We start from the raw sequence: 26822 nt of genomic DNA on the forward strand, positions 1-26822 counted from the left end.
TTTCAAAGGCAGTGAAATTTAGCTAACTTCCATTTCATTGCTGTCAAACATGACAGCACTGATTTAAGTGACATTCTTATCCTGTTTCTCAGCAGAAATGATTTTGTTATATATAGCGTGTACTAGTGTTTCGGAATATTAAAGTAGCTATAACAACTTCTAAAATAAGGAAAGCCCACTGTATCCAAGAGTGGTGTGAAAATGAGGGAAAGAAAAACCAAAATCCAAATAACCAAGTTCTTTTTTTTTTTTTTTTTTTTTTAGCTCTTCGGGTGCATTGTTTATAATGTTTGCAGGTACAATGGAACAAAAATCAAAAATACTCCTGTCTGACCTTTTCAGAACTATGTAGTTTGTTCAGCCAGTTCAGCAGTTACTTGCATATTGTGCTGCAAAACAACTTGATGTCAATATACTGATGTATATTGATGTTTTTACCTAATTTGTATATCATCTCATTAGACGTTAAAACCCCCAGAACAACACACCAAACCCCACAGAATGCCTCTCCAGAGTCTGTAGCCTCTAGAATACAAGTACCGTGTTTCCTAGGCGATACGTTGTTTGAATACCTGTTCTGTTAAAGTACTGCAAACCTGGGCACATGGAAGAGAGCTCTGGTAAGAGGTCTGATCCAAAAGGCAGCTGTGCTGGGTTTTGACTCTCTAGCTCCTCTGGAAGCTTTGCTCTGAAAGTGCTTTTCTTTTCCTAGAGCCTCACTGCTGTGCCGCGCAAACTTTTGCTCTGGTACCTGTACCACACACTGACTATTAGTAAAGCCACAGAATCCACAGGCGCAGTCTGCATTGCCCTTTGAAGTGGCTATGAGGGAAATAAGTGTTATGTGGTTTTTGAAAACAACCTCCTCTTTGCGATTAAAGAAACAGTGCTTTGTAACTTCATTTTTATTTCCATCTTCTCTAATGAAAGTACAAATGCCTGATTCTGCAAATACCTATTTGAAAAAATAAATATTAATGGTGACTTTATGTAGAGTCGATTGCATGTATAGATACTTTGGGGGTTATGTGTTTTGAAAGTTAATGGTAAATAAAGTAGTCATTTTCAGAGGAAATAACTCATCTTTTTATCTTCAATGGCATAAAAAGGCTGAATCAGAAAATAAAATCTCAGCTGCTATAAAACCATCAAAGCATATATGTTTTACAATTATATAGATGTCTGAAATGTGGCACAGGTGCCTTCCAGTTGAAAAAGATTCCATGCAAAGAAGCAGAAAATCTGGAAAGCCTGGTGGACAGGGACAGCCTGGTTATACAGACTACAGGAGGATAGCCCTGTTCTGAGATTAGGGGATTGAGCAAAAAGCCGGCGTGCAGAATTGCGGGTGTTTTTTTTACGTAACAGCTTTAGTAAATATCCTTTAGGACCCAGTGGAAATGTTTGGTGAGGCAAACTTCATGAGTAATGGCCAATCGTTAAGTGGTGATGAGGGAAAAGCTGGGAGTGAGAAGCCCCTGAAAGCCTGTCAAAAGCATCACGTCGGGAAGGCAGCATTTCTGCCGCCGATTGCCGGCGAACACGCAACACCGGAATTAAGAGTTGATTCAATGTTTAAAGCCGGGGGGACTGGTGCTGCAGGAGGTTACTGGAGTGGAGTGTGCCCGGCTCCTGTTACCAGCAGGATGCCTTATTTTGCAAAACTGCTTTTATTAATCTTCTGCTTAGTTCTTCTTGTGGAAAGCAGAAAGCACAGGAGGAGAAGGTGGACAAGCCAGCTGGATGTGCAGAGGGCAAGGTAAAGGTTATTAAACCACCTGTGTTTCTTTTCCTGCAGTGTTACAAATACTACACAGACCTTAAGATCTGCCCTGTCTGTGTCTTTTTGTGTGCAGTGTATGTGGAAGCAGCTTCATATATGTTTTTATAATAGTCTCAGATAGAATAACCAGTTTTAACTGTAAATGGATGCATTTAATGCTAATGTTAGTTAACTCTTAGTGAGGCAAGGTTTTGCAGAGAAGCTGACTGCTTCAGCATGGACTGTGGTCAATGTATTCTTAGCCCTATATGTGAATTACTGAGAGAATGTAGAGAAGCTGCAATTAATAGAGATGTTCAAATCTACACACTGTTTCAGCACTGTTTCAGGAGCACATTATTTACCCTGCTTGCTGGAATATCTGTGCTACTTATTTCACTTAAAGTTGCCTGTTATTTTCTAACAATCTGAGGTGGGAATGACGGTTAGCATGCATGATACTGATTAATAAGAAATAAATCCCTGGAGGTTATCCTGGGATCATAAAATCAAAAGCACATTTTGAAGAACTACATTTTAAAGTCCAGCAAAGGCACAGGAAAGAGTTAAAGGTCTTAGTAAAGTTTATTAGATTTACTATTGCTGAGATTTGACCAGCGGTTTACATTAGAAAAGATAATCTTCCAAACCTGTCAGACAGTCCAAAGTATGTTATCCTTTTTTGTAGTTATGTCATCCAGTGGTAGTTATATCTTACAAGACTGCTCATTGTTCGAAGGGCTCAAAAATAAAATTGGGTTAATCCACCTTATTAAATGGCTTCACTAAGGCTGTAAACCTCCATGGTTTAATTTATTTTCATTCATTTGTTTGGTTTAACACTCAATACTTTTATAGGGAGTGTTGTTAATTGAACATCTTGCAATGAAATGTTGTGATATAGTTGAAAGCAAAGAATACCTAATGTGCTCTGGTTTATACTACTTATTGAGAATCTACAGTAGCATATGCTGTTAGTGACGTAAATGTTATAAAGCTGAAACAGCTATGACCTGATCCTGAAATCCTAAAGCCAACTGAAGTTTTACCACTGATTTCCATAGAATTGCTGTTATGGAATGAGATCTTTCATTTAACTCTGAAGTTTTTTCCAAATCTCTGTTCTGGAGAATGCAGGGGATTCAGCAGTAGCATTTCCTTGCAAACCATTCACATGTAGTAGAGATCGTCTACTTTGAAGGACCAAAATAGTATAAATCATTCTTTTGCCCCAGAGTGATGCCATTCTCTGGGTTACAATTGCTTGAATCTTTGATACGTCATTTAAACACTGAAAATTATATACAATTTCTACAGTGCTGTTATGAAGCTGTGATAAAGTGGAAGTCAAAGCACTGCTGAAATAATTTCTATAAATTAATTTACTGTAAAGAATGACTGCTATTATTTGGTTTCCCGTGGAATAATGGCTTCAATGAACAGCTAGGTAGAATCTGAGCAACTATATACCTTATATATTCACACACGTTATTTATATGTATATATACGCATTTCATATGCAATATACTTTGAAAGTATATGAAATCAAGTTTTAGCACATCCCTGCCCATGTCAGGGGAGTTGGAACTAGGTGATCTTAAGGTCCTTTCCAACCGTAATTATTTTATGATTTTGTGAAATGCGAATGACGTTTTAAATACAGAAAATTCTGCAATATTAAAAACTGTATTGAGTAGTGACATTGATATTTCAAATTCCCAGTTATGCACAAAAAGAATGTAGTTGTGTCTAAACCAGCAGTGAATAGTGGACTCTTCTAGTAAGAGGAAATGAAAATCAGTTCCTATGCTGTTTCTTTAATCATGTAAAAGAAATGAGTGTCCTTTTTAATAATTTCATCACATTTTCTATTTAGTATTTCTCTTGCTGCCTTACCACAAGAAGTACAGTAAATTTTACAGTAAACATATTAGCCAAGAAAATGCATTCTGATGTTTGGGAATCTACATGTAATAAGTTTGACATTTTGTGTCCTTTAAGGTGATACAGCAGCCTGATCTGGTGACATTTATATTGATTTCAAGAAGCTAGCTTGGGTTGTGCAAGTGCAGAACATCTTCAGTTCTGCAGTTCATTACTTGAATGCTGCATAGAGGTTCTTTGCCATGGAGCTTTGAGGGCCTGGGTACCTGGTCCTGCAGGCAGTGAGACAGTAATCTGCTAAGTGTACGCAGAAGTGCACTGTTGAGCCTGTGCCTGCATGGGAAAGGAATATGGCAAAAGGCAGGTTAGGGCTGTGGAAGTAGGAACCCAAGTTAAGAAGTGCCAGGTTAAGTGCTGTCTGTGCATCCTTAATTCTTCCCTTTGTTCTACGTTAATACTGAGCTGCAACGTGTTATTTTCCTTACAAGCGGTATTCAGTCTGCATGCTGAATGGGTAACGTTTGCTTAATTAGAAGCTGTCATGTTTAATTTCCCATTACTCCTGCATCCCCCACCTCCCTGATAACAACTCCTCTACAAATTGAAGTATGACTTAAAGAAATAACTGCCCTGTGCATCATTGCTGTGGTCATTGCCCGGTGCAGCTTCACACTATGCTCTGGAGAGCCCGGGCTTTGCATAGGAAACTGGAGCATGCTCATGGAGTAACAGCTCCTGTTACTCTGTACTTTGTACTTTGATAGTAGTTTTTTCACATTTTCCAGGGATCTGTCATTCTCTGTCGTTTATATTGCAAAACTGGGTGAAGGATATTGGTGACACCTATTTGCATGAAGTTGAGGGCATTCGTGCTGATGTACAGGCTGCCAAGTGGTGCACAAAATCCAGGACTCACAACTAACAGAATGGTTGGTTAAACTTCTTGTCGTCCCTGTTGTACTGTTATAGTAGAATCTCTCAAATAAAAAGTTAGAGGAGTATTTCCGCCCTTTTAGTATTCGGAAAAGTGCAGCGTTGCAGCTCTTGCTGCCTTCCTTAGGTAAAAACCCTCTTTTCCTGCTGCTGTGGAGGGAAATGGGTGGGTTTGTCATTGTTTAAAGTCAGAAGACAAAGCACAGAAACTACTTGTACCGAAGCAACCCCTCTTCCTCCTTGGGGCTGCCCCACGAAGCAGCTGTTCCAGTGGTTCTGGTATTGGGCTGGCAGAGGTTGGCCGCAGAGTGCTGCTCGGGCACAGAGGTGTCAGACCAACGCGATTGCTGTCTTTTGCAGTCACATCTATAAAAGGAACCACGACGTGACCAAAACCTGGAAAGGAAAGACAGAGCAGCTTCTCAGGGTCGATGACCACGACTTCACCATGCGGCCAGCTTTTGGAGGTGAGAATAAAGCAGTTGTCTTGATTTCATGCTCATCTAATTAAATACAACCTAATTAGCTAAATAAAAGTAATTTAATTAATGAAAAAAACCAACCGCAAACCTCTGGCCAGGTGCACCAGTGTGAAGAGAAAGGGCTTGGGTGGTTTTAGGAGATGTTCAAGGCAGTTCAGAAAGGCTTCATCTTCACAGCCTCACAGCTCACAGCCCTCCATGCTCTGTACAGCTCCTACAACCCTTCCTGTTGCTAAGCTGGCTCTTCTTTGGCTAGTGCTCCCCAGAGCTCAGGATGTGCCAGTCCATGCTTCAGTCTGTTGAGAAGGTGAATGGGGTGTGGGTTTTAATGTTGTAGTTGGGACATTGCAATGAGCTTTTCAGCTGATGTGATCAAACTGCGAAGTAAAGAGCTACTTGCAATCCTGTAGATTCTCTGTCCTCCTCTTCTCTCCCTATGGCCTTTAAAGAGAGCAGTCTGGGAAGCTCCTGTGGCTGCTTTTGAAGCAGTAACTTTTCTTGGCTTCATTCTTCTCCGCTCAGATAGGAGCCACTATCATATAATTATCTTGCTGCAAATACATTGTCTTCCGAGCATTTTCACTACTTGCTACGAGGCTGGTGCTGATGTTTCTGGGAGATGGTGTTTCTGGTGCCAAGGAGCATCCCGGCTAGCCCCAAGGACAGATACAGCATGCATTGTATGTAGTTGCAGGCACTGAATGGACAGGACCATGTGCAGCTTGTAAATTATGGCAGTGGGAAGGAGGAGAATCCCAAATACTTGCCTCTTTCCAGCTCATGAGATGGCAGTCACTACTGAGTGACTCACTGAGGGTGTCCGTCCACACCATGTTTTGTCATACTAAAATGCGAGGGAATAGAGCAAGCAGAGAAAAATAGCTCAAAGAGAGAGCACCGCTATGGGATCCTTGTTTGTCTTGGTGACTTTAGGTTGAACAGAGTTGGTTTTAACTGTAAATGGTTTTTCCAGCCAGTGAAGCCAGTGACAAACTCTGCTTGTCCCAACAGGAAAGGATCAGGCTTTCTCTTCAGCAGGCAAAAAACAGTGCTGGTGTCAGAGAGGGAACTTTGCTGGTCTTCTAGGTAGCAGAGGAAAGCTTCAAAGCAAAAGGTTCAAAACCCTGAGAAACCCAGATTGTTAAAGTTGAGGATGCCGAGTTAGGTTTTCAGATTTAATCTTTTTTTAAAGCCAACTTCATTTTTTGGGGCTTGGTTGATGGCTTCTGAATGCCCAGCGTGGACAGACTGGAAGTGCTGATCCCTCCTCACTGAAGCTGTTACCACTCTGACCAAAAAACTATTGAGAAAAATCCTAACAGCCTTCTTTATAAAGAAAAAACATAGTATTTCTTTAATTTTTGATCAAAACCTCTTTATCTTCAGAGCTACAGGAGACAAAGTTGGGGTATGAGTAAAGCTGTGCAGGAGCTGAATGTGATAAGGAGCACTATGGCTTTGTTGAGGCTCCAGCCTTGGAAAGCATGAGTTACAGTCACAGCAATAGCTCGGGTGCCACAGGTCTTGCACAGCTTCAGAACTGTGCCGTGTATTTTTAGTGACAGATATAAGCCAGATGGAAAAATATGTAAGGGAAAGAAAACAAAAGTCTGGTAGGAGGTGATCCTCTTCTGTAATGTTATTCGTCAGGCAGTCACAGTGATTTGTTATGCACTGTGAGTCTTTCCAGTTTGTAGCTGCAGCAGTGCCAGTCAAACTGCCGTGGTCTGACCTGCATAGGATGAAAAGGCTTTTGTACTGCAAAAGCAGAGTAGGGGAGCTCGTGGGATGTGTGTGACTAACTGGTTGCTGCCTTGTGAGAGCAGCTTGAGGAACACTAATGGAGAGCCCAGTCCCATGGGGTTGCACTGGGCCTGTGATGTTACGGTGAAGTTGGGAAAGGCAACTCAGCTCTGGAAAACATAAATTATATCATAAGGAAATTGTGAGTGACTTTAGGTTACAAAGAAACTCAGTACTCCAGATATGATGGTTCCCAAGCCTAATGGAGTAATGGGCAGCTCTTAACCTTCAATGTTTCTGGTGGACCAGCCCACAGCTTCACCACTGAGCTTTAAGCTAAAAAGGGGATGTAGCTGCTTTATGCTGGCCGCAGTGACTCTTCCTGGTCTACAGAGGACAGTCAGCAAGCTGCCAGCTCGGCACAGCTTTGAGCACTGGACAGAGCAGGCTGGGGTTATGCAAGCTGAAACAGAGGAAAAACATTAGAGAAAGGTGAAGGGGTTTTCAAGAAAAAGTATGTTTGCAAGTGAGCAAGCAAATGTTGTGTAAGTTGTGTTATTAACAGCCCAGTAAGCACGGCTGCCTTGCCTGCTTTCAGCCCATTAGAGACAGGCTATTGGGTACAGTGGGAATGACAAAGTTTTTTGCTTTGCCGACGTTCAAGGTAGCCTCCATACGCTAGAATGGACAGCAGTTGTTTTTGACCCTTACGGAGTTATCTCCATGTCAGTGACCCTGTTCTAGCTAGCAGATGTTCAGGTATTATTTACAAATATTAATATCTAAAGATTATGTAAATGTTTGTTTTGCTGTCTTCCTTAAACATCCATTTTAAGCATTTCATCTATGACATCTCGTATTTTACAGGGTGCCTGTGAATAAGCGGCTTTAGTTGATACTTAAAATAGCTGTATCTCCTTTGTTGAGGAGCAGACTAATGCTGCACTTTTATTATATTTCTTCATAGCCTAATAGCCTAACATCAGCTGGTCCTTGCTGCCCTCTCTGGGCAGCGTTTTTGTCAGGGTGGATGAATAGTGGGGTGAACAGAGCATATGATGTAGTTCACTTAGTGTTCATATCAAGGGCTGGGATAAAGCTTGCTTCTCCTTGGATGACCAGCCGTCAGAGAGATGCAGAGGAAAGAAACCTTCTGCAGCTAATGAGCACATCTCAGTGGTGGCTGCCTTGAAGCCACCCACACCTAAGAGGTCCTAAACATATATATACATATGTATATGTATACATTAAAAAAAGAAATATATACACAAACACACATACATGCAGAAACACTGAAGACTTTTGCAGCTTGCAGACATGGGATCTCTGATGGACATTTACAAGCCTCTCTGGGTACACACTAGATATCTGACAGCAAAGAAATCTCAAAACCTGCTTGTTTCCCACACAGATATTTTTATCTCAGGGCCTACATCTGCCTCACTCCTTCAAAGACAGATGAGGGGACAGAGAGGAAACAATGAGCCTTTGAAATCACTGCCAAAGAGAAAAAATAGAGATGTCACAAAGGTTTAGTCTCAGAGCTGGAGTGGAAAACTGACTCCGGGCATTTCCATGGTACATGCTCTTCCCTATCTTCCAAAGCCTGTTAAAAATAACCCCCATGCTTGTGTCCAGTACCTGTTTCTGTCTGGGAACTGATTCACTCTTTGCAGCTTTCATGCTGCTCCTCAGTGGCTGGGTGTAGGTGCCGAGACACACTGGGGTATGACATGCTTTGACGCTGGGCACCTTCTTCAGTCATTCCTGAGCAGGACTTGTGGAAACCTCCTGTGTTCCCTGCAGGGGGTAGCCCCAGACCAGACGTCCCATTTAGCCTGGGGCAGAGTTTGGCATTCAAACTGGAGTTTTTGCAAGGAGAAACAAGGCACAAGCCACAAAGTCTTGTCAGTGCCAGAACCCACCCAAAATGGAGAGTTGCTGGGACTGTCTGTTCTCCTTGTACAACCACTGAATGCAGATGCAGTGGGTCTTCTCTAAAAGTATTCCGAACATCACCTTTTCTACATGCAGCACCTAAGCTGAATAAGTAATGGCTTTCACTGAAAAGTCTGTCACAAAACAGAGCAGCTTAATGCAGGGGAAAGAGAAATGAGGGAATACTCTTGCCGCTGATCCGCAGGACAACCGGTTGTGAACTTGGCAAAGAAATAAAGACACACAAAGCCACAAACACTCTGACAGGCTGGCTCCTGAGAATGTTTTTAATACCCCAGTTTTCAAATCAAACTATTCAAAATTATTCAAACTATTTTCAAATCAAACTATTGCCTTGCCTCAAGGCAATAAGGCTCTGCCTTACTGTGCTTGCATCAAAATATTGAGGCAAGGACACTGATATGCAGGAATTTACTGATGCAGTTTTGGCAGGCGCTACCTTTACAGCATGAAGATGCAAGGGTGCTGCATCATGTCCCAGGTAAATCTTATGCAGAAATTGTGGGGCTAATGCATACTGCGCAATAAAACAGAAAGCACAAGCACTCCCGTCAGCCCCAGATTGTGCTTCAGGTCACTTAAATCCTTTCTCAACATGCAAATATAAATATCTCCTTTGGAAGGAAAATCTCCTGTTTTCTATTTCCGGCTTCTGTATTGTCAAATTTATTAATGACTGTGCAAGTGTCTTGAGCTTGCTTAGAAGCTGCCACTGTGCTGAGATGCAAGGGAAATAGTTTATTCGTGGGTTCATCTCCATGCTGCAAGTGGAATTCTGTGACTTTTATGAAGTTCTTTAGGAGTGCGGGGTTTGCTTTCTGGTTGTATCAGTCCTGCTGAATTAGGATGTGTGTTCCGCAAGATATTGTTATGACAGTGACGGAGATAATGGATGTTGACATGTTTTCTGGAAGAAATGCTTCTGTTGAAGGTTATACAGTTTTTTTTTCTAGACCTTGATCTATAAATACTTGAGCTCAAGTTTAATTTGAATAATCGCATGAATTTGCCTGACACTTTCCAGAGACCTTGAAGTATGAGCTGAAAAGCTCTGCTGGGCTCCAGTCTTTGAGCAAAGCAGCACTGCTTCCTCTTCTCCACAGCTTTCACAAGGATCCATTTACCTTCCCACCCAGCAGTGAACATCCTAGAGAGGACACTGAGCTTTGAGAGCTCTCCAGTGGTCCAGTATTCAGGTCTTTTGCTGCTTGTAATTCTTCAAGCTGATCCTTCTCTATTTCCTCTCTCTGAGGAAAGAATTAATACTGATAAAATATTGTTTATGAAAAGGAAAAGGTACCTAATGAGGGCTTTTTTACATTTAATGGGATAATCTAGGCTACCTATTAGTGTGTCACATACTATCTCAGCTGTTTGTTTCCCTTTCGATTTGAACCTTCCTCATCCTCTGCTCCCTGTCAATAAAGAGGTTTTTGTTTGCTCATCCCTAGTGGAATTTGATGGGGAATTTGGCAAAGCACCTGGAGCCCCAGGCAGTTACGGTCCCAAGAGCTGAGCTGGTGCCACCAAAGGCAGAGGGCTCTCTGACCGGCCACCCCCTCCCTGCCTGTCTCCTCTGGCCCTGATGACATACTTGGCCACCTGACAGGTCTTTTCCTGGGCTGATTCAAGTCACTGTCTTGGGAATAAACAGCCCAATTGCTGCTGCTTGTTGTGGCGGGGTTAATTTTCGGTGGGTCAGTGAGCTGAACAGTCTTACAGCAGGTCCCACAGCAACCTCAGTCCGCTCCTCTATGCAGATTCACCCTTTGCTCAGAGTCATTCCCTGTGTAATTTGGGGAGGGGTCTGAAGACTGTTCTCACCTGCTGAATGAGCGCACCTGGGTTGTGAAACCCTGTGTGTAAGAAGGAAACAATCTTCAGCACTTCTCAGCCTTGCTGCTAGACATGGTTGTAACAACCTGTCCTGCATTTCATCAGTGGGTGCAGACTGGGGCTTTGTGAGTTTCGGGGAATACCTGGAGGAAGGGAAACTGAACACTACCAGGGTGAGAATTTCCTTGGCCTCCAGTGATCCCTTGTAATAAGTCAGCCACTGAAAGAAAACAAGATAGGCTCATGTAATGGGAGTGAAAAACCTTACCAAAGTCTCTGGGCTCTTGAGAAACACCCGAGTGCTGATTAATTGGAATTTCTCCCCAGGTAAAACTTCCTGCATACAACCTGCAGCTTGGACAGACATCACCAAGACACCAATAAGAATGAGCAAATATTTGCTGGCATTTTTTCAAGCATGAAGTGCAGAACTGTGTCTCAATGTGATACATAGGTGTTTGTAAGCATCTAGGAGTCAATGAATCACAGAATCACAGAATGGTTTGGTTTGGAAGGGACCTTAAAGCTCATTCAGTTCCAACCCCCTGCCATGGGCTGGGACACCTCCCACCAGACCAGGTTGCTCAAAGCCCTGTGCAACCTGGCCTTGAACACTGCCAGGGATGGGGCAGCCACAGCTTCTCTGGGCAGCCTGTGCCAGTGCCTCAGCACCCTCACAGGGAAGAATTTCTTCCTAATGTCCAATCTAAATCTACCCTCTGTCAGTTTAAAGCCACTTCTCCTTGTCCTGTCACCACATGCCTTCATAAAAACTCCCTCACCAGCTTTCCTGTAGACCCCTTCATGTACTTGAGGGCTGCTATATGGTCTCTGAAAGCCATTTAAGAGTGCTTGGGTTAGCCATGTTTTGGTTTCATTGCTGGGGGCAACACTCATTTAAATTGGAAATGGTGGTGCTGAGCAGCAGTCTACAATGAAATTTTGATACAGGGTTTCTAGTAATAAAGGAGTGTGTATTTATTACAAGTTATTTTATGCTTATTTAATCTTTGTGAATTGTCTAGTTGCTACTTTTAAAGCTATGTAAAAGTAATAATATCAGTGAGGCATATAAATCAAAATGGTGGTGGGCTCTTCAAAGATTAATGTAACTTGCCTTGTTGATAGGAAATGAGAAACCCCCAAGGAAGAGCTCATTGCTTGCAGCTTATTCTTCTCAGTCGCCTGTTCTTGGGCTAAATTTGTTCATAAAGGCCTAAGGTTTATGGTGGGATGGTTCAATTTTTGTAAACATATGCAAACATTTCATCCAGGCTCTGGATTAGCAGGGCAGAGAGTCAGTGTTGCAGCAAATGCCAAGGGGAAGATAATGCAGTGTTTCAAAGGGGCCTTACATGTTTACTCACTGACTCTTCCTCCAGCCCCCACATGAAGAATCATGGACAGAAATGAATGATGTAAGTTCAGAAATGTTTGCCATGCCACCTCATAGTGCTAATTAAATACAGGTTACATAAAAGAGCAGTTATTTACATATCTAAATCTCATTCTTCTACAGGCCCTGCAATTCCTGTTGGGGTGGATGTGCAAGTTGAAAGCTTGGACAGTATTTCTGAGGTTGACATGGTGCGTAATCCTCTTTTAAGTCTCAGTTATTTCTAGTCATGAAAAAACCCTCCCACTTGAAATCTGTGGGTGTCAGACTACTGGTTGGGTGAAAGTAATGGCAGCATTTGGCAAATTCAGAGAGGTTGATAGAACCAAATACTTGATAACACCAGGTGATCAAAGGCTCATCTTTGTATCTTCGGGTAAGGATCAAAAGTATGATAGAAAAAGGGACCTTAACTGGGAGAATAATCAGTGCTATGAAGGATCTAATATAAAAATACAAGCAGCTGCCTCAGAAGGTTTGAAGGTACATGGTGAAGTTCACGCAAGCCACGCTCACTGCAAGTTTTCTTCCTTAGGGAACAGTTGAGTTCATTTGTTTAAAATGCAGAGTTCTGGAGGCACACTAGAAAATTAAGTTGGCAACATAAATGAGGAGGAGCTGCTCCTTCTTCATCGCTGGGAGTAACTTCACCAGGGTGTGTGAGTGCCTGAACTGCCTCTGTCACAGTGGAATTTGGTGTGTGGGAACAGGCTTTCAGTCACCAATGATGCTGTTCAGGAAATTTGCGCCAAGTTCAATTGTGATTTAATATCTTCGTTTCTTTATTAAATAAAAAGGAGGAAGAAACATATGAAGTTGCTAACTCTCAGCAGGTTTCAAGGTGTTCTCAGCAAGGGGAGGCACTAGTCTACACAAAACATGAAGACCTAAAGGAAGAGCTTTAGATGATAGTTTTTACTATGGTGAACATCTTGATTAAAACAAGGAAGCTTGCCTGCCTGGATACTGAAAGAGAGGATGTGGGGGGATGCATGCAAAGTAGTGCCCGGGCACCTGTGTATGCTCATTTGCTGTGCCTTCAGCAGGTACTGCCATTCTCTCAGTTTGTTATAAAGCTTGCTTCCTAAGGGATGTCTGACTGATGCCACATTGGTTCCTGTCCCACTGTGCTCTGATGATGGAGCTGCCCAGAGGCATATCAGCTGCCTGGCTGGCCTGGTTTCAGCTGGGATAGAGTTAATTTTCTTCCTAGTATCTGATGCAGTGCTGTGTTTTGGCTTTAGTCTGAGAACAATGCTGGTAGCGCACCCGTGTTTCAGTTGTTGCTCAGTAATGCTTACTCTGACCAAGGACTTTTCAGTCTCATGCTCTGCCAGTGAGGAGGGGCACAGGAAGCCAGGAGGAAGCAGAGACAGGACACCTGACCCAAACTAGCCAAAGAGGTATTCCATACCACGGCACGTCATGCCCGGTATAGAAACTGGGGGCAGTTACCAGAAGGGGCTGGTCATTGCTTGAGTCAGGCTGGGTACTGGGTACTGGTACTGGTACTGGGTACTGGGTACTGGTCAGTGTCTGGTGAGCAATTGTATTGTGCATCATTCATCTTTCTGGGGTTTTATTCTCCTCTCTCTTTTTTTTTCCTTTTATTATTAGGATTATATTTTACTTTATTTCTGCCATGGTCAGAGGGGGAGGTGTCTGGCCTGCTCTGCCCCTTGCAGGGCAGCAAGCTGAGGGCTGACAATAAACTTCTTTGACAAATCCATGAAAACCTATTGGCAACACAAGACTGTTGCCAGGCAGCCCTTTGAAATGGAGAGTCAGCTTAGCCAAAGGTTTGTCACTGACTAAACAAAATCAGGTGGTGGTTTCAGAAAGCAGTTGTTGTGCGTTTAGGAAGAGATCCCAGCCTGTGGGATTGCTGCCTGCCTGGACTTGGCAGCTGTGGCTCCCATAACCACTCGCTTAATTGGGACTATAAAGAAAACAAGTGTATTTGACCTCTCAGCATGAGAGAATAGATTCAGCTCTGAAAGCAAGCAGCTGCCAGGTTGGGATCAACTAACAGATGTTTTCCTTTGTGTGACTGGAGCTCCTCCCCCCTCAATGAGCTTAAAAAGGAGATTTATTTATACATTTGTATCATAGGAAAACCAGTTCCCTCATTTAGTTGCTTTTTGCAACAATTTAGTTCCTTCGGGGGTAAATTAAGCTAATTTTGAACATGCTATTGATATCATAGTCCTTCAAGATAATTTTGCCAGGACTGAAGAATTGTTTCCTCAGGGGACTGCTTCTCTTGGGGCTTATTTATATTCCTTTTGGGACTGAACATGACTGGGCACTGTAATACATTCATTGGTTGTTTATGTTTTGTTTTAGCTGAAATTATTTTGTCAGGAAAATCTGTTCACAAAGACCAGGAAATAAACAGAAGTTTAGAGGGGAGGGATTTCATCTACCTGGTAGGAGTGAGTTTTCTTTCTGGTGTTTCCTAGATGGAAAGAGCAACACTGACAGACCTCCTTTGGTTCTCTTCCTTTCTTGTGAAGGATTTCACTATGACTTTGTACTTAAGGCACTACTGGAAGGACGAGCGTCTCTCATTTCCCAGCACCACCAACAAGAGCATGACCTTCGATGGCAGGCTGGTGAAGAAGATCTGGGTCCCTGATGTCTTCTTTGTGCATTCCAAAAGGTCCTTCATTCACGATACCACCACAGACAACATCATGCTGCGTGTGTTCCCTGATGGTCATGTCCTCTACAGCATGAGGTAATGGTGCAGCCCTGCTGCTCCTGAGCATCCCCTGGGGCTTCATTGTCAGTTCTGCTCCAGCATGGCTTCGGTGATCACCAGGACTGCTACTGCCAGCCCTGGTATTCCCGCTGCTGATGCAAAGCCCTGTTTTCCAGCATGTCCAGTGCAAAAAGATCCATGGGAAACTGCGGGAAACCATGCTGTGGGCAGTTACAGGATAATCTCCTCCCAGGGAAAGCATTCCCCCCAGCTGTTTGCAGTCAGAGGAGAGCTTAGTCGAGCAGGAATGTTTGTCCCGGGGTCAGTGTGTGATTAAACTAGAAGCTGATGATATACCAGATGGTGACCTCTATAATTATCCTATTTTGCTTCCTGTTTAGAAACACTTTTTTTTCCTTTTTCTTTCTGTTTTTTTTGGCATTTGCATGTTGATGTAAAGGTTTACATTTACTGAAACTGAAATGACTGTTAAAGACACCTACACTCCCTGGTTTTCTAGCAGATCTGTGTGCTGGAAGAATCCTGAGGCACATCTGTCATGACCTGAAGGGTTACCTGGCCTGCAGGGGTATACAGATCGTGACTGTGGGCTTGCAGGACTCTGTAATACACAAGGACATGAAGGCTTAATCCCCTGAACTTCTCTACCTTATCACGGATTACCAAAAATACCACAAAAATCACCACTATCAAGTAAACTACCACAAAATCACCACTAGCAATATACCTGTGATTAATAAAGTGTGTGTGTATATATAACTCCAGAAGTGGGCCAGTCTCCAGTTTCAAAGATGTAAGTTAACCACAACTGACTGAGCAAGAGTTAAGTGGATAATTTGATACATAAAATCCAAGGAGCATGAGAATCTGCATGGTATTTGGGCTTGGTGGTGTTTAGGACAGTCAGAGTGTGATCCAGCTGACCACGCATGGGTATTCAGTGGTTCTGAAAATGCCCTCAGGTGTCTTGAGATCTCTTCATGGGGATGGCACTGGGCTGAGGGACTTTTCATTCCTCATTTGTGCCTTGGGCTCAAGGCTATCTGAACACTGTACTTTAGAATCATAGAATCAGAATAGTTAGGGTTGGAAATGACCTTAAGATCATCAAGTTCCAACCCCCCTGCCTTGGGCAGGGACACCTCACACTAAACTGTGCCACCCAAGGCCTCATCCAACCTGGTCTTGAACACTGCCAGGGATGGAGCATTCACAACCTCCCTGGGCAACCCATTCCAGTGCCTCACCACCCTCACAGGAAAGAATTTCCTTCTTATATCCAACCTAAACTTCCCCTGTTTAAGTTTTAACGCGTTACCCCTTGTCCTGTCACAACAGTCCCTAATGAAGAGTCCCTCTCCAGCATCCCTGTGGGCCCCCTTCAGATACTGAAAGGCTGCTATGAGGTCTCCATTCAGCCTTCTCTTCTCCAGCCCCAACTTTCTCAGCCTATCATTTCTTTAATTGAGGAATATCTTGTTGATGAATTGAGTTTCTGTGCTGTCCTTGACTAACAAATTGTTAATGCCCGCAGCTTACACCACAGTTTAGGTGACCCTGAGGAAAGAAAATAGCACATCGTAATGAGGCTGAGTTATACGATGCTGAAATGCTACACAACTGGGAGAGGTCATTGCTCCAGAATTCCTTCTGGGGCATATCCCCAACAAGCTTCTTTAAGATTTATCATCTGGCAAAATTTTGCTCTGGTTTTATAGTCGAAATGAACAGCATGTGCTTTTGGGGGGAGATGAGTGTGCAGGGTCAGAGTAGGGTTTGGATCACAATTTCTGGAACAGAAAAAGGGTCAAAAAAGAAAACTTCTTTATCAGCGTCTGCAGTGAATCTAAAAAAATGGTCACAGCCAACATATGTCGGGCTCTGAAATGATGACTCAGAGCTGATTTGCCTCTACTAAATCAGGAGCGCCACTGCAAATCTGTCCACGAGAGCAAGTTCACTGACCCACTGGAAAACTTATGTAATGTTGTGATTTACAAACTGGAGCAAATAATGCTGCAGCTCTAAGACATGAATTTAACAGAGGCAAAAAATAATCTCACCTTTTGAAAGGCACCTGCACCCATTTTAACTCCTTGCCCCAGGAATACACCCCCCAGGTTAGAAGAATTTGCTCACTGACTGAAAGAAACTGCTTTTGCCTTAATAATGTACGTACTGGAGGAATTTTGTGGCTTGCAATGAGGATGGTCGTCTTCCTCAGGCTTGTGTCATTGTTGGGGTGACTACAGAGGGAACTGAGCAATGGGGGAAATCAGGAAGCTTTAATCAAAGTGGTCATAAAAGAACCTTTGAATGTAAATGGTGGTGTTATTTTATGTTGTTGCCTTGTAGGGAAATAGCTGGATATAAACCACAATGGAAGAATCTGTACTGACATTAGTATTACTTTAACATCTGAGAGAGGGCTTGATAGACATTGAAATTACAGCTTCCTTTGGAGTTTCTTTGTATAATACATCTTGCTTGGTCTTGGAGAATTGGTGGGCATTTTCCTGGGGGTTTTATGCTAACATTATACATAATTACTGGCCTTAGAGCTGCAGAATGATTTTTTTTTTTTTTTTTATGATAACATTCTCCCTTATTGCTCCTCATGGAAACCAGCTTTTCTCATTCTTAACTTCTAGGATCACAGTGACAGCAATGTGCAACATGGACTTCAGCCGCTTCCCCTTAGACTCTCAAACGTGTTCTCTGGAGCTGGAAAGCTGTACGTGGTACCTGTGTTTCTAGCTAAATGTGCTCCATGGGGGGCTTCACAAACACAGATGACATATTTCAGAACACAGTCTATTTTAGAGCTTGATAAAGTAGTTCATCCGGGTTACTAACAGTCTTCCTATTGACTTACTGTGTTGTATATCTAGCCCTTATGCTGCAAGGCAGGTGAATTTGCAAGGAAATCATCCTTCATTAATTTTAGTAGATGGCACTTTTGAAAGAAAACCTCAAAACCCACCAACAGAAATGTTCAACATACACTGGTTCTCAGCAGCTTCCTGATGGGAAATCTGGGGGAGAAGTTTTGCTCTGTTCGTTGTTTCTGCTGGGAAGGTGGTGTTTTCAAGTAACACAATGACACTTGAAAGTGACATAAATGTCACAGATGGTTGTAATGATCATTGCTTTTCCTCTAAACTTCATCACCAATGTGCTTTATGTATGGTAAAATTCTGATACTGCAAATGCTGTGACCTGGACTCAGCTTCTTTGGCAGGGAATTGTTCTGTGGAGAAAGTGATGTGAGCAGTGAGATTTTTGTGGCTGTTCTGTAAACTTTCTCCAGGTTGTGCCAAGGAAACATCAGGTTGTTTTGAGGTCCTCCCAGACATTTCACTGAAATTTTCCTCTACAAACAACCCTCTTGCCCTTTCGTTCTGCACAGAATCACAGAATGGTTTGGGTTGGAAGGGACCTTAAAGCTCATCTGGCTCCAATCCCCCTGCCATGAGCAGGGACATCTCACACTAGACCAGGTTACTCAAAGCTCCATCCAACCTGGCCTTGAACACTGCCAGGGATGGGGCAGCCACAACTCCTCTGGGCAACCTGTGCCAGTGCCTCACCACCCTCATAGTGAAGAATTTCTTCCTCATATCTAATCTAAACCTGCTGTCAGTTCAAAGTCATTCTCCCTTGTCCTGTCACCACATGCCCTTGTAAAAAGTCCTTCTCCAACTTTCTTTAGGCCCTTTTAGGTACTGGAAGCTGCTCTAAGGTCTCCCTGGAGCCTGCTCCTCCCCAGGCTGAACAAGCCCAAGTCTCTCAGCCTGTCCCCATAGGAGAGGTGCTCCAGCTCTCTGACCATCTTCATGGCCCTCCTCTAGACTCACTCCAAAAGGTCCATGTCCTTCTTACTCTGAGGGCCCCAGATCTGAGCACAAGAGCAGAGCAGAGGGGGAGAATCGCCTCCGTTAACCTTCTGGTCACACATCTTTTCATAGAATAGTTAGGGTTGGAAAGGACCTGAAGGTCATCTAGTTCCAGCCCCCCTGCCATTCGTCAAAGGCATCCTCTCTGGAGTTACCTCAGTAAATCAAATGCAGCCCATCACATGGTTGGATTTCTAGGCTGCAAGCGCACACTGCTGGTCATGTTGAGCTTTCTGTCAACCAACACATCCAAGGCCTTCTCCTCATGGCTGCTCTGAATCCATTCTCTGTGTTCGTGTTTGTTAATTTGGACTGAATCTGGTAACTTTTGTTCCCCCCCTCCAAGCTAAAGTCACATCACATCATGTCTCTTCTTTCCCTGAGATGCTTACACTGATGAAGATCTGATGCTGTATTGGAAAAATGGGAATGAATCTCTGAAAACTGATGAAAAGATTTCTTTGTCTCAGTTTTTGATACAAAAATTCCATACTACATCAAGACTGGCTTTCTACAGTAGCACAGGTATTGGCATTTTCTGTTTAATGCTATTGCTAAGCCTAATGCCGTATTTACTTCTTAAAGAGCTCTTGGAATTGTATGTCACTGAAATGTAGTCTTCATGGCCTGTACAGTATGTGTTTTGAAAGATCAGTTTCTCTTTTTACTACCCTTTAGAAATAACAGATCAATAGAAAGATCTTTCCTCCATGTGCCTACCAGCCAGGCTGTTCTCACTGATTCTGGCTTTTCTATTGTCTCAAAGGGTGGTACAATCGCCTCTATATAAACTTCACTTTACGCCGACACATCTTCTTCTTCTTGCTCCAAACCTACTTCCCTGCCACCCTCATGGTCATGTTGTCCTGGGTGTCCTTCTGGATCGACCGACGAGCAGTCCCAGCCAGAGTCTCTTTGGGTGAGAACAACTGCAACAAGACATGACTACGCAAAAGTCTTTGAACGTACCAGCTTTGGCAGGAAAGGAAACTGCTCATTTTGATGGTTAAAGATGTTGGGCAAGCATATGTTTGCATTATCTGATGGTTAATATAATATAACACCAATCTGCCTCTCTGGATATATCTGGACAACTAAAGCCCATCAGGAGGAGCTTTGCTTACATCAGGATTGGAGGAAATTCTATCAGCTGAGCATAAAAGAGCTGATTTGTTTATCACTGCATGCATAGGTTAGAGAAAGGCAAAAATGTAACAGGATAGATCTCTGAATGTTAATATGTAAGGCTTCCAATACTCAAAGTGCAAACACAGTATTTTAGCCCACAAATTTGGCTCTCTTAGAGAGCTATGCACTGCAGCAAATGCATGAGAAGAGGCAGTCGGGAGTCTGCTCCACTGAGAGAAATGTGTTCAGTGGATATTATTAAAAATAAATAACTTAGATGCTGATGCAAGGGGAACAACAGTAGCTGTGTTTACAGTGCTCACTTCTGAAGTGGCTGAAGTAGCTATGGTTGCTTTTTGTTCTGTTTTCTCTATTTAAGTGTCTTTTGGAACTTGTACATTTTTTTTTTTCTCCATAGCAATCCAAAGTATATACTATTTTGCAGGACTTTATCTTTATTTGTCTAAATGTATATACACATACACATGTGTATGTATATACATCTTCACACACATAAATATTTATATAAGCATAAATACATGTACATATATGTATAAAAGCATAAATACATCTACATATATATGCATATAAGCATAAATACATATGTTAATAAACACATACACATGGACACATAGAATCACAGAATAGTGAGGGTTAGAAAGGACCTTAAAATCATCTAGTTCCAACCCCCTGCCATGGGCAGGGACACCTCACACTAAACCATCTCACCCGAGGCTCATCTAGATGCATAATCCCATAGCTGTTCAAAACTTTGATTCCCACAGCTTGAACTGTAGACAAATATTCCTAGAGGTAAAAACATAGTGCTTTACTCTTCCATGGTTTCATGCAAAACATGTTATCACTATTGCACTTCCCTTTTAAGATCAGTGATTTAGACCAAATCCTCTTTAGGTGTGACCAGAAAACAACACTAGGTTGCTTTCTAGCACTGCCTGTAACACAGATTGGTACAGATAGCAAACAGGAGTCCTCACCACTGGTCTTAGCAGACCTGACCCTAAGCACTGTGCTAAAACCCAAGATGTTAGTGAGGGAGTTAAATGTAGTTCCTAGCAAAATTATGGCTGCGCTGTTGCTCCTCAAAACTAAACTCAATATCATTGCACACAGAAGTGAAAGCAGTGAAACAGTTCTACATTGGCAGAACAAATCTGTTTCATATCTAACATCTCTTAGAGCATGTTTTTCTTGAGACAAAAGCCCTATGGGCTGTAGCAGTCCATAATATTAATTTCTCTTTGTTCTTTCCAGGGATAACCACTGTGCTGACCATGTCCACGATCATCACTGGGGTGAATGCCTCCATGCCTCGTGTTTCCTACATCAAAGCAGTGGACATTTACCTGTGGGTCAGTTTTGTGTTTGTCTTCCTCTCGGTGCTGGAATACGCGGCTGTGAATTACCTGACTACGGTGCAGGAGCGGAAGGAGAGGAAACTGCGGGAGAGGGTGAGAAGAGTTTTTGCTCATACTTTTTTTTCTTACAGTTGATCTGGTCTTTATATTTGTATCTACAAATGGGAAACACTGACATCAGTGTGGATATAATTGGATCTTAGGCCACTTCACCTCAAACTGAACTGCTAACATCAGAAAAAGCAGAGGTGGTCTCATAGGTCTTCATAGAAACTTCAGAGAAAAGAAGAGTGTGATCTGAACTGGGAAGACTGTAGTGTGGAACTATGTGTGGATGACAATCGAGGAAAGTATCAAATCTGATACTTCACTGCAGCTGCCACAATTCCTGTATTTTTAAGCTAGAGCTGTTACTTAGAGCAAATTCATTTCCTCCCTCTACGCTCAGCTCTAGTCTGGAAACTGAATCCAATGGATGTAATAGTGGAATTGCTCCCCACTACCAAACACAAACAACGCTCAGCCAAGTTTACGCTTGTACTTTTTAATGTGCTACGGTCGGTCTCATCCTGCATTCTTGGAGTTTTCCAAGACCTGACAAGCAGCCCTGAGCAGCCTGGCTCTGCTGTAAGCAGGAGATAGGACTAGAGATCTCCTGAGGTCCTTTCCAGCCTCAATTATCCTACAGATCTGTGAGCCCCACTTCCTTGTAATTAAGCACCATCACTTTCTGAACCTTAACATTAGGACTTGGGACCAGATTTCTTATGTCCCCACAGACCCAGACCATCACCATGTTTTACAGCTTCTTTCTTCCAGTTAGGAACACCCCACATTAGTTCAAAGGTAACATTAGTCACCTACTGCTTTTGACTCCTAGTATCGGCCTTTCATAAATGCCAGTGCAGACACCCACTTTAATATGATTTGACATTTCCCTCTCTGGACTACTCTGTTGGCTTTGCAATTCCTCTTCCCCTTGCACTTCTTCCTATGACTTTGGTGAAGTACAGAATAGACAACCTATCAGCCCAGCACCTTTCCTAGCTGACATCTCAACAAAAGTTTAGTTAGATAAACTTTAAAAAGCGATTGGAATACATTTAAGGCCTCTCCAAGGCCTTCTCAATAACTGTGGTTCTGGAAAGCTACTTGAACAGGTCCTGAGTAGCTTGATTGTCTATTCCCCCCATCCTAGCCCTCATCCAGGGCCCAGCAGTTCTCTGCAGCACAACATGGAAATGCTCTATGCAAGCAGTTGAAGCCAAGTGTGTCTTACTTGCTGCACGTGAGCAGTGTTCTCCCTGCTCAGACTTCCCATGTCCAAAGAAGATGGTGTTTTGACAGTACACAGGAAAGAACAGAAATCTTTCTTTCTAAGTTTGACTTGCCTAGAATAAACCTGTATTTTTTTTTATGGGCCACCCTCCTTCTCCTTCGTCTTTAACGGTATTGGATGGATGAACTGAGAGAGTGTGTTACTCTTCTGCAGAGTTTTCAGGAATGTTTTCCCATATCCAGTGATGTTATTTTTATCACAAATCTGCCCTTTATTGAGTCTTGGGCACTGAATTCTGTATTCAGAAAATGAGTTTTTACTACACAAGATGCAGTATTCTATCCAGTCTTCAGCATGTGACAATATTAATCCTCAGTGATGGTAGTGGGAACAGAGATAATAAGCAGCATTATTTGAAAGGACTGAAGCAAAATGTAGGTGAGTGCTCTTGAAGAAACAAGAGACGTATCTCACTGTAAACGTAGATCTTGTCAGGCAATGCTGCTCACCTACCAAAGACCCCCAAAATCTTAATATGAATGTTAGGCTGCTGAGAGAAAATGTATGTTTACATTAAGAAATAAAATGTGCCTGGGACCAAGGAGTATTTAAACTAAAACCTTAGTATCTAAAACTAACTCTTCTTTCCCTTAATATCAGAGAGGTTGCTGTGAATTGTCTGTGACAAATAGTCTGTGGTCTGTGCTTATTCCATAATAATGGAATTATTATGTAATATTATTATTATATGTAATATTATTACATATTACATTATATGTAATATTATTATTATATTGATATGTAATTATGTAATATTATTATTATAATGTTCATTTTGGTTCCTGGACATTCAGGCCAGAGACAATTCTGACACTCTGATAGGAGTGGCAAACAATGATAGGACAAGGGGTAATGGGTACCAACTGGAACACAAGAGGTTCCACTTAAACTTGAGAAGAAACTTCTTCTCAGTGAGGGTGACGGAACACTGGAACAGGCTGCCCAGGGAGGTTGTGGAGTCTCCTTCCCTGGAGACATTCAAAACCCGCCTGGACGCATTCCTGTGTAACATTATCTAGGTGTTCCTGCTCCGGCAGGGGGATTGGACTAGATGATCTTTCGAGGTCCCTTCCAATCTCTAACATACTGTGATACTGTGTGATACTGTGATTGTCAGCTGAGTTCCCATGCCCAGGGAGGCTCTTTGGCAGTGCTTAATTTATTAGTGTAGACATAGGCTAAAATTGCTGCAGGGTGAAATTATGTAGCATACTTCTACAAGTATGCACCTATGTGCAGATGAGGGTGATTTAAGACTCTGTGGAGGTGGGTTTCCAGTATGTTAGGCTCCCTTGTCCATAAGGGAGACTGTTACCACATGTACGTGAAGCCACAGGAACCATAATTTGACCTGAGGTTTAAGAGGAAATCTGCAGAATTTCTTCCTGTGTTGGGTCCTACAGCAATGAGGTTATTGCTGTTAACAGCTTTCCCTTCCACCCACCCACCTACCATCTCCTGGACCTGTCATCATTGTCATCATTTGATGATAAAGAGCCTGATGTAATTCTTCCCTTTGTTGTTATTGTGGTTCTGGTTTGGTACTATTTGAGGTACACCTGCTTATTATAAAATACATCTTGGAACCCAACAGATGTTCAGCTGCTCCCACGGAGTGCTCCAAGAAATTCCTGGAGTGATGGGTCTGACAAGTAGAGCAAATGGGCTGCAAACTTTTTCTGCTGATACCATATCATTTTGTTATGACTAGAACGCAAAAAAACCCAATTATTAAGTTGATTTCCAGGTTTTCAGTAAACTATGTCTACTGGTGGTTAAATAATTTGAAGAAAAAACCTTGAGCGCAGTTTTGCAGTGCCATCCCAAATATTAAGTATTCAGGCATATATACTTTCTGTATCTGTATCTATATATCCAGGATATATACGTTTCTGTGTATACATATTTAATTAGTTTAGCTGAACTTCAAAACAAGTCCTTGGGAAACCCACACACCAAAGTTGGTGGAGAAGAGAACTGGGGACAAAGTATTTTCTTGGTAAGGAAAGCAGTCTCTGGGGGATCAGAGACAGAAACTCCTACCAGGAAGGAGGTTTTGGAGTTCATGTTCATTTAATACAAATATCTAGTCCATATTGCTGGGATGGAAAACCTGCAGATTTTAATCAGTAGAAGACAGAATTTGCTATTCAAAATTCTATCTGTATTCACTGGGTTTTTTTAGATTTCTAGAATGCATGCTGGTGCTGCTGAAGTCAGTGCAAGTTTTGACATTAGCTTCAACAGGACTGGGATTTTACATTAGGCTTTTAATTTGGTCCTTTTCTTGGTTTAAAATCAGACTTCCAGAGAAAACACACATCTGCAAAACTAGAACTTGGCCCTTTTCCCCCCATAACATGTACTAGATAAGCCATTTCCATGGATAAAATATGCATTTTGTCCTTGAATGCTTATAAACACAAAGACTGCAAAATAAGGAATCTCAAGCCAGCAAGGCTGAAGAGAGCTAGCTAAAAAAACCTGGCTGGTTTTTATATCTGCAAAAGCATTTTCTAATGTGTTGCAAAGACGCTTGTCCAAGCAGTGCAGCTAAGTCATGTCTCTTCCTTTCAGAACACAAGCAAAAAAACCCAAGCGACTTTTATGCTTAAAGAGAAACTTCGAGCGCCTCAACTAAAATGTCAAGCTCTACTGTTTACAAGCTGTCTGTTAATAAAAAGGCATCATTTCTGTTGCTAAAGTGTCCATTCAAAGTTCAACTATATTTCTTGCTTATGTTTCTAGTTTCCATGTACATGTGGAATACCTCATACAAAAACTATGATGCTGGATGGAAACTACAGTGAATCTGATGCCAACAGCCTGGCAGGATATACAAGAAACCAGATGGTCCCAGAGGAAGAAAAACAAGAAAAGATGGTTGTGCACTTAACTATGAGCAATGAATCTAATTCATCAAGGAAGAGAGGCCTGAAGGGCCATGTGGGTTTGCGCATCATCCAGAACACTCATGCAATTGATAAATACTCGAGATTAATATTTCCAGGCACCTATATATTTTTCAATTTGATATATTGGTCTGTCTTTAGCTAAGTCAGTGCAGTGAGTGAAGCAGAAGGCATTTACAGAACTCTCTTTTGTCAGTTCTTTTTCAGCCTAATCTGGATGAAAAGCCAGAAAACTGATTATTTTATTGCCTCTTTGGAGGGTAAAGGAGAGAATGCATCCTCCAGCAGGCAACTCCATGCACAGACATCGCGGAGGAACCTGTTGTGCTGGTTGCTTTCTTACCCACACCCCAGCTCCTGTTCGCTTTATGACAAGTGTAATTTCTCATACTTGAAAATATGTGCTCACCATTAACCCCAAAGGTGCTCTATGTTCTTTTGGGGACAGCCACACTGGTGGTGCCTGCTGTGCAATGGACAACCAGAGACAGTGTTCACATGGGCTGTCACAGGTTAGACAAATGCAACTTGCAAGGGAAGATCTGGACAGTGCATCTCCTATAAGGAACCTAAATGTGGCCTTTCCTTTTCAAATCTCTGCTTTTTTATTTTTCTTTGGCACCGTTTTTTAAAAAAGACCTCCTTTCAGGGACCAAACTCTGCTTTCTCCAGATAGGATCTCAACCAATACCATCAAGACAGTCTACTAGCCAGGATCAGCTGGGTCGGTTACACGGTGCAGGTGGTATGTTTGAGTTGGTGGTCATGTTTTGTCTGGATTAGAAGTAAGGAGTGATGATGATGCAGAGCAAAGAAGGCTAGAGACTCACAGAAGACAGCTCCTAGGGTACATGGGTAATGAAAACAGGGAGGTTTACGCAGGTGTTCTCTATACTACTTGGGCACAGCATGTGATATGTAGCATCTGCCCTCTAAAATGAGACGGGAAGCTGGTGTGTAGCATGTACAGTCAGCACAAGGTGAATGGGCAGTATCTCTGGGACCATGATTTTCTCTTTCCAGTAGCTGGAAACAGTTTTGAGGGCAGCACTGGTGGCTTTCAAGAGTTTTCCTCATCCTTGTGAGGAAAGTGCAGCCCACAAAGAAACTGTATATCCCAATATGCTTCTCCCAGTCAGCACACTGTCCTTCTGTTCAGGTATTTTGGATAAACAGAGAGATGTCTGCCAGAACCTATTTCTGGAGGAACATAGGCATATCAGAGATTAAATGGCCAAGAATAACACTGCGAGGTCCAACGTCGATGTAAGTCCTTTGAAGCTGCTGGAGAGCATTGTAATAATCTTCTGTGGTTGGCATTCTGTTTTTCATCCTGTCGTATCTCCCTTTCCTTTGCTGACGACACTGACCACAAAACCCAAATGCAGAAGCACGATAGCAACATACAAGGATGTCTAGGTCTGTGTGCTCCTTGGTTTTAGAAAACA

General features: G+C 42.5%; 1 protein-coding gene across 1 annotated transcript; it reads left to right on the top strand.

Moving 5' to 3' along the window:
- Nucleotides 1-1169: 1169 nt before the first annotated feature.
- On the top strand, nt 1170-26532 carry GABRR2 (gamma-aminobutyric acid type A receptor subunit rho2). The gene is made up of 9 exons (XM_057432109.1): nt 1170-1759; nt 4940-5046; nt 12119-12186; nt 14512-14735; nt 17372-17454; nt 19001-19141; nt 19383-19535; nt 21020-21216; nt 25211-26532. Exons 1-9 carry the CDS (start codon nt 1401-1403, stop codon nt 25517-25519), a joined length of 1641 nt encoding a protein of 546 aa, XP_057288092.1. The 5' UTR covers nt 1170-1400; the 3' UTR covers nt 25520-26532.
- Nucleotides 26533-26822: the final 290 nt, after the last annotated feature.

This window comes from Pezoporus wallicus, unplaced genomic scaffold, assembly GCF_028554395.1.
Source record: "Pezoporus wallicus isolate ANWC-B61680 ecotype Strahan unplaced genomic scaffold, APGP_CSIRO_Pwel_v1 contig_4847, whole genome shotgun sequence".
Classification (NCBI taxonomy): domain Eukaryota; kingdom Metazoa; phylum Chordata; class Aves; order Psittaciformes; family Psittacidae; genus Pezoporus; species Pezoporus wallicus.

Coding starts and splice junctions, on each gene's coding strand:
- GABRR2 (XM_057432109.1), top strand. CDS start 1,401: ATGTTTGGTGAGGCAAACTTCATGAGTAATGGCCAATCGTTAAGTGGT. Junction 5,047..12,118: donor CATGCGGCCAGCTTTTGGAG/GTGAGAATAAAG, acceptor ATTCTTCTACAG/GCCCTGCAATTCCTGTTGGG. Junction 19,536..21,019: donor CCCAGCCAGAGTCTCTTTGG/GTGAGAACAACT, acceptor TGTTCTTTCCAG/GGATAACCACTGTGCTGACC.